Source organism: Trachurus japonicus, chromosome 16 (assembly GCF_045865225.1).
Source record: "Trachurus japonicus isolate A0001 chromosome 16, Traja_1.0".
Classification (NCBI taxonomy): domain Eukaryota; kingdom Metazoa; phylum Chordata; class Actinopteri; order Carangiformes; family Carangidae; genus Trachurus; species Trachurus japonicus.
Window position 1 is genome coordinate 24,607,144 of NC_140922.1, and position 7,647 is coordinate 24,614,790.

Here is a 7,647-nt window from a genome sequence, read left to right on the forward strand (position 1 = left end):
ATGTGTTAGTGCTGCACACACAATGCACCCTAACTGTGTGCACAGGATAGGTAAATCAAATGATGTTAATGTTTTCAGTGATGCAGGCTTATGCTGTTTGTGGCGCCCCCTCCTGTAATATCTGCCCTGCTCTGGTACTTTTGCCCCCTGTCCTTGATCTTCGGCCTTAAAACAGTTTGCCCCAGCTGGGTTATTATAAGGGCCAGGTATGTGGTTAGTAATTTTCAGTGTTAAACACTTAATCAGGCAGCAATAAAAACAAATATTTTATTTGCTTTATATTTAACAGCTTCTCAACTCTAGCAAAATACACAAAGAAAAAAAACACTATAAGTCTCAATTGAAGGCACATCTTAAAGCCAGAGGTACCAAAAGGTTCTTATAAAAGCAACATCACTCCCATAATGGTAACAGTTCAAGTAAAATGGCTTTGACCTCTGAATTGAGAAGGAATCCTCTGCAGTAAAATACAATTTAGTTGGTCATCTGTGGTTTGAGACATTGAGAATGTACAGTAGATGTCACTTCATCCCTGTGAAGAGCTTGCTCAATATGTCAATAAATACATATATATATGTAAAGCAATAATTTATCATCTGACTCTCATGAGAGATTGTCTGTTGAAACAAGTCGTCTTTTGTAACTTCGATGAATGAATTGAGTTCAGTGCTAATAAAATAAGTGCAATGGGTAAATTTCAGTTTCGGTACAGCAGTGTTTAACTTAAACATTTGACTACTACATTTGACATTTGGTGTTGCAAGGATCTCCTGACTTGAAAAGTCCATAGACACTGACCAATGGGAACATGGATACAGCACCAACCATGGAGCCCAACTGCACTACTGCTCCACACCACACCAGGGCGCTGTGACCCTCGTCCCGCAGAATCAACCCAATGATGACCTTGACATAGGACAGGGACAGGACAAACATGATCCAGGCCAGCACCTGCAGCACAAAACAGGTGAACACATTAGAAGAACAACATCCACAACTGACAAAGAAAGCCCCTATGTTACACAGACACTACCTACTATGACTCAACGTGTCCTGTTTTGACTTCATGGGGCTTTTGATGTCGTGCCATCATACAGAGCAGAAACAGCTGGAGGTTTTCACTCCAAACAAAATAAGAATCAGTTTAATCATGAGTTACCGCTCAACAACAGTTAATAAATCCACCTGCTGATGACTTTGGCTGATGTCCATGATTATTCAATCATGACTAATTTGTTTTCGTGTTAACAATATTTTTAACTCTTTGTTTGGTTTTCTTTTTTTGCCTTTCATTTTAGCATTTCATATTTACAGTTACACACTCTGATTAAAAATATTTAAATAAAGTTATTTGAAATAAAATCTTGTATCAATAAAGTTCATAGTATCTAGTTACTGTATTATTTGTGAGAGAAAGATCTGATGTGTTAGGTCATATAGCCTAACTGTAGAGAAATGGACAATGGACCAACCTTTTCAATTCAGCTAATTGGAACCCTGCTTACTTGCTAATAGGATTATTTATCTCAGTGGAAGAGGGGGAGAGAGAGAGTATGATATAGTAAAAGGTCTGGGATGTATTCAACCCATTGCATCCCTTTATCACCATGTTCTTTAAAGCAGTTTTCTAAGTCTGTTGCTCTTTTATAGCAGTCTCATAGCAGCAGGATGTTTCGTTAGGCTGACAAATTTCATAATTGGCAGATACAGGCGGTGACAGTATGGTGCAACCCTGCACATGAGTGCTGGCTAATCTACACATGAATGAACATCTCTGTGACGGTGATTGGAATTTTCTTCAGGCAAAATACACATCTTAATAAATATTGCACAAACACAGTTTGACAGTGTTGTCCAAAACGAGTCAGATGGGACTGAGACAGCATGCATGTACCTTTAAACCTCCTGCACCATAAGCAATGTGAACAGACAGGTGGGTTGTGCTTTCATTCTTTCATAAGGTGCAGCATGGATCTCATGTACAAGACAGAACATGTGATCAAAAATTCACCTTCATGTGTCTAAATTCAGTAGGAGAAGGACTCTTACTATGACTGCAGTTCCAGACGCACTGTGAACCAGGAGGGGACAGGGACTAAGAGCAGCCATGGCCATGATGTAGGCTCCAAATCCAGTCCCAAACGTGGTCAAAAAACCCATGAACATGAGAGACCTGGAATGCAGAAAGAAAAACTGTGAATTTCTGATCTAAACACACAAATATGAATGTTTAAATGCACTCTGGGAACGGCTTTTAAGATGTGACCTCTATAAACTCACGGGACCAATAGGGCTTGCAGTTATGAGTTAAGAATGCATCTGTTCCTCTCTTCCATAAGTTTTACAAAAGTCTTAGTCATTATATAAGCTGTGCCTTTGTGTAAAGAGTTGGTTCCAGTATTTATTCTCACCTGATTGGCATAAACATGGCGATGAAGCAGGCCACTGGGTTGGCCACAGCTGCCATGGTGGCAGCCAGATGATAGGCCTTGTTCCCATAAGGCAGACAGGAGTAGGACTGCACTGAAGGCAGGACTGCGTTGGTCAGAGCGTTGACCCAGGCCAGCACCAAAAAGATGAACACCACCTCGAGACTGCTGTATGTCCCCCTCCCAAACGAGCTCCTGGGCTCCCTGCTGACCGAATCCAGGGGACTGATCATCGGCTTCTGCTCTGGTGTCTGAGCGTGCAGAGACAGACCTTGTTCTCTCTTCTCCCGAGCAAGATCCTCATTGAAGTACAGGTCATTCTTCCTCTCCCGAGCCACAGCTGGGTGATGGTTGAGTAGGATGAAGGCTACCAGGGACACGACCATCATAGCACTTAGGAACACAAAGAAGACCTGGGCAGAGAACTTTGCCGGCTGGTAGACGGCTTTTAGCACATCACTATTGACCATGGTGGAATTATCAGCTGTTATGTTGGCACCATCAGCCAAAGTGGCGTTCTCACAGTGGACGACACCAACGCCTTGAATTAGAGCCACCAGCGCAGGCACCAGACCACTGAGGCCCTCGCCGGCAAAGTACGTCGTGAGGTACTGTGGACGCAGACGCATCATGAAAGGCAGAAAGGTAACAGAGGAGGTGCAGTCTACTACAGAGAGCAGGAAGCTGAGTACCAGCAGGGGCACACTGTGCATAGAGCCAGCTATTGCCACCGTGTGCCTCCAGAAGAAAGCCAGCAGGAATGTAGCGATGATCCCCAACCCCACAATGCAATAGATGACCGGCCGCTCGTCCAGCACCCCTGGGCGGAAGCGGTGCATCAGGGTGATGAAGAGTGGACCTACGTTGGCCATCTGGATCAGGACTGTGAGGTATGAGGGTAGGAACCATCCCTCTGGGATGTCTGTGACAATCAAGGGGAGCTCCACCCACATCCCATTGATGGCCACCCAGGAGCCCATACCAAACAGACACGCCAGCACGTGAGTGAGCAGCGACATGATGGAGGCAGGTATGAGGTAAATCTGAAATGCAGACACAACATAGGACAAGTTGATTAGAAGAATGAAACACTTGAACCAATCCAATAATCTAACCTTCATCCAAACTGCCTCATACTGTAGGAGTAAACAGTTTACTTATTTTAAGGATGATGGAGGTGTTGCATTTACATGTTAATATGAGAGCGAGGTTTGGCAGAGCTCGCACAACAAAGAAAAGTTTCTGTATCACCATTTGTGGAGTAAAACTGTGGAATAATATGAGTACTGAAATCAAAAACATTTCGAGTGTAATCATGTTTAAAAAGAGAGATAAAGAAATGATTCTCCAGAGGTACATTGAATAATTCACACAAGGTGTTTGCTTACTTACTATTTGGATTAAAATGTGTAATGTGTAAAATGTTTAATTAGAACATATAGTTAAAATTATAGGGGTAGGATTAGATAAGTTTATACTTCTTTCTACTCCTTTTCGCTCATGTAAACTGCGTTGCTTATGAGATGTTACTTTTTTTTGTGTATACATTTTTGCTGTTCACTTATTTCCTTATTATATTATTATTTTATCTTATTTATTTTATTTTTTTTACATTGTTGTTTACATGATCGAAATAAAGATATCAATCAATCATGTTGTGTGCTTTTTCTTATTTCCTGTTTCCAATTGTTCCTCCAAATATAGCACACATTTTTGCTAAATTTCCAGAAAATCTGTGAAAAAACACGTAAAAGAATGTATGTTTTCATCTACACTCATTAAAAATGTTTGGGATTGAGCTTGTGTACTTTCATACTTACACTATTGTACAACAAGTAGACCAACAAGCAGTTTATAATTACTGTTTACTAAGTACCTAGATGGTGCACACAAAATGGTTAAAAATTCCATCCAACTTGTGAAAACGGTGAGTGTGGTAAGTGAAATTATAATTGAGTCAAGTGAGCGAAGCAGCTGGCAAACAGGTGCCTACTGCTGTCACATACTATAATCATAACTTCTGGTGAGTGCACAATAACAGTGTTTGATTTGAATTCAACACTTCCTTGTTGAAGTGTTCTCAATGCTAAACAGATCATAAACATCACGATCAGTTTGTAAGTCTATTTCTATTGCATTTGCCATTATCATTGACCTTTATTATTATTATTATTAAATATGTAATTATTAATTTTCCAGTAGCCTAATTAGACTCAGGTTATGTTAAAGGATTATTGTTATAAAAATTGATCCTGTGGGGGCCATCAGTGTCACTTCAGCTTGGACCAACCACCGACAAAGTCATCCCTGTAGCAATAGCTAAAAAGTCCAAAAGACGCCTCAATGATGATGGTCAGAGTAACTGTATCAGCATAAATTTATAAATTCAGTATCCAAGGTGTCACTGTTACATATTTGCAATGAGAATCAAAAAAAATGTGCCCATAACAGGGACTGATGACCTTTCCACTCTCTGTCCCTGCACTATTCCATCCTCTCTGACGAGAGACCACTGACCTTTCACACACTGGCACACTGCTCCCACAAAATATGGGAGCCACCATGTGGCTTTGACACAAATAGATCAGGTAACAGATAACAAACGGAAATGGTTAGAAGGTGTGAAATAAACGTGACCACAATCTCACTAAAATATACACAAACAGGATATCATATACACTTGCACGTGTTATTGTTGGGATGGTTCTTATGTTTTGATGGCTTGTAATAGGAGTCATTTCTGAAAGGCACAAAGACATCCCACTTGGAAAGTGGGGGGTATTTAATATTAATAAAAACAATTAATAATAAAGATTGAAGTAAATATCAGTATTATTTTTTATGTAATTAGAGTTAATCATATAAGTCACATTGAGAAACCAGGAAGCAGTGCCGGCAATGTCATGTGGGTGAACATGATGAAACTTCCTCATAAAATGTCAAATATAAAACTGAACAGTGATTTCTTTTCATCACATAATATAAGCAGATGGACTGATAGACTGAGCCTTATAGGATAACCCGGCGAGCCAGTAACCCCTTACTACCCTCACTCACACACCCCTTCAGTAGGCTACTACAAGGTGTCAGAATCTTACCTGGTTAAGTACCCAACCAAGAAGAGTTGTTCAGTCTTCTGTTTCTTGTCACTGCATTGTGCTGAGTAATTTTTTTAACATCAAAACCAAGTGAGTATGAATGTACGTGCGTGCCCTCCCTCTTCTCTCTTGCATGCAACCAGACCACAGTCTAGCCACCGGCAGGCAACTGCTTCCGTGTGGGAGGGACTGCACACGCGCACATGTCCTCCACCCCCATGATACTTTCTATTGGAGGTTGGTTTCAAAACCAGACGGCCATGTGCTCTCCCTCTGTTTCTGAGAGCACACCTAATAGGAGGGAACTAAGCTGGGGGAGGTGTGAGTGAGAGTAGCTCCTCCTGTTCCTTCTCCCTCCCCCAACCGGCATACGACCTTGTGGCTTTCTGTTATTTAAACACAGCAGGGAGACTAATGAATGTTTAAGATCCACACTGAGTTATGCACTAAATAAATAAATAAATAAATAAATATCACACTGACCTTCCTTCTCTTCCCCTCTACCCTCATTGATTTATTGAATATGTAATTTTGAGTCTCTCCTGGGTTCTTCCTGTTTAAACAGGTTTAGCTTGTTGCATTATGCAGTTACACAACTGTAAAGACCTGTCTGTCAACTTCAACATAACTGACATGACTTTGCAGATTTAGATTTCCAATTCAAAATCATTCACAGGAAAATTAAGATAACATTTAGTGTGGTTGTTTCTAAAATGATTTGACACAGATACAGTAGGCCTATAGTGTTACTTAAAATGTAGAGTGTTTTTAAATATAGTTAAAATGCTGTAAGGTGGTGATAGAGGTGGACTGAGAAGACGCAGACTCTCCACACCACACAAAGGTTGGTCTTCCACTGCTCTGTCCACTCTGTGTTATTAGGGTCAAAACACAACTGCCAGCACAGGATAAGCTGACTAAGAGCCTGGCTGATCAGGTGCACAATGTCTGTCTCTTCTGTTGGGTTCAGACTGAAAATCTCAAAATCTGAATGTTTTATCACCTTGCAATTTTGAATAAATTCCCTGATGATAAATCCTCATGACTCTGGCCATCTGGTCATCATTTTGACACAATTTGAGTCGGAGTGAAAAACACAACTGCTGAGCCCATGTCGGTCCTTTATTATCTTTCTGTAACACCATCATCAGGTCAGAATGTTTCATTTTGTGCAGGTTATTCCTAATCGTACAAAACATCATTCTCTCAGGGAGTGTTCTTTAAAGGTCAGTACAAACCAGAATGCAGCAAATTCACATGCATCTGTAATAATGTTAACAAAGTCAAAGCAGCATCTTTTTTCAAGGTTGTCAATAATCAATTTGAGGCTTTGTAGCCTTTCTTGGACAAGGTTGAGAATGCAGGAACCATGTTGTGTACCATTATTCAAGGTTGTATGGGTAGTTATCTTCACATACTCACGACTTGTGATTTTTGTGCATTTGAAATATTTGAAATTTTATTGTCTCAATCAATTTCATCATGCGATTACATGAATGAAAGAAAAAAACAAATATCTGACGGTAAAGTTCTATAAGAAAAGTGCTTTGTTGTGTTTCTAAAATCTAAAACCAGATGTTTTGTAAACGTGTGACGAACTCTCTAATTATAAAACCTTGTTACTACACTGTCTGAGCTGCATTCGCCAGTTTAAATTACCTCTGTTTATCATTTTAAATGACACAAGGTGCCTCCTACCTGCTCGTGGGAATGAAAGTGCAGAGTCAGTCCTGGAGAGAGGTCAAACAAGTGCAGTGGAAACTCTGCGGTTGCTCTGCTCTGATGTGTAAAAGCACAGTGTCCCTGTCTGTGAAGTATGCGTTCACATTGACTTGAGTGCTTTGTACTTTACCAGTCTTGATCTGTGGATTTGTGTCATGTGACCACTGAGGGCTGAGCCAGGGGTCCAGTTTGGGAACCAAAGTTCTTGGCAGGAGTGGTGGGTGGAGGAAGGGAACAAGGACATAAAGAAGGAAGAAAGGGTAGAGGAAGGATGGAGGAAGGAGAGCTTATAAAATAGAGAAACGACTACCACCAGAACACGAAGCGTAGAGTTTGAATGAGGGCAGCTTATCCAACCAGAAGATGACTTTGGACAGCTTTCTGTGATTTCTGAGTGG

The 7,647-nt window shown here is 40.7% G+C and overlaps 1 protein-coding gene across 2 annotated transcripts; it reads right to left on the minus strand.

Moving 5' to 3' along the window:
• Positions 1 to 253: 253 nt before the first annotated feature.
• On the minus strand, positions 254 to 7,384 carry slc52a3-2b (solute carrier family 52 member 3-2b). Of its 2 annotated transcripts, none has more exons than XM_085802709.1 (4): positions 7,226 to 7,384; positions 2,412 to 3,472; positions 2,050 to 2,173; positions 254 to 951 (listed from the first exon to the last, which is right to left on the minus strand). In XM_085802709.1, exons 2-4 carry the CDS (start codon positions 3,446 to 3,448, stop codon positions 739 to 741), a joined length of 1,374 nt encoding a protein of 457 aa, XP_085658835.1. In that variant the 5' UTR covers positions 3,449 to 3,472; positions 7,226 to 7,384; the 3' UTR covers positions 254 to 738. The 2 variants fall into 2 exon arrangements, with proteins under 2 accessions (XP_085658835.1, XP_085658834.1); XM_085802708.1 differs by lacking the exon at positions 7,226 to 7,384 and adding an exon at positions 5,528 to 5,694.
• Between the last annotated feature and the right edge of the window lie 263 nt (positions 7,385 to 7,647).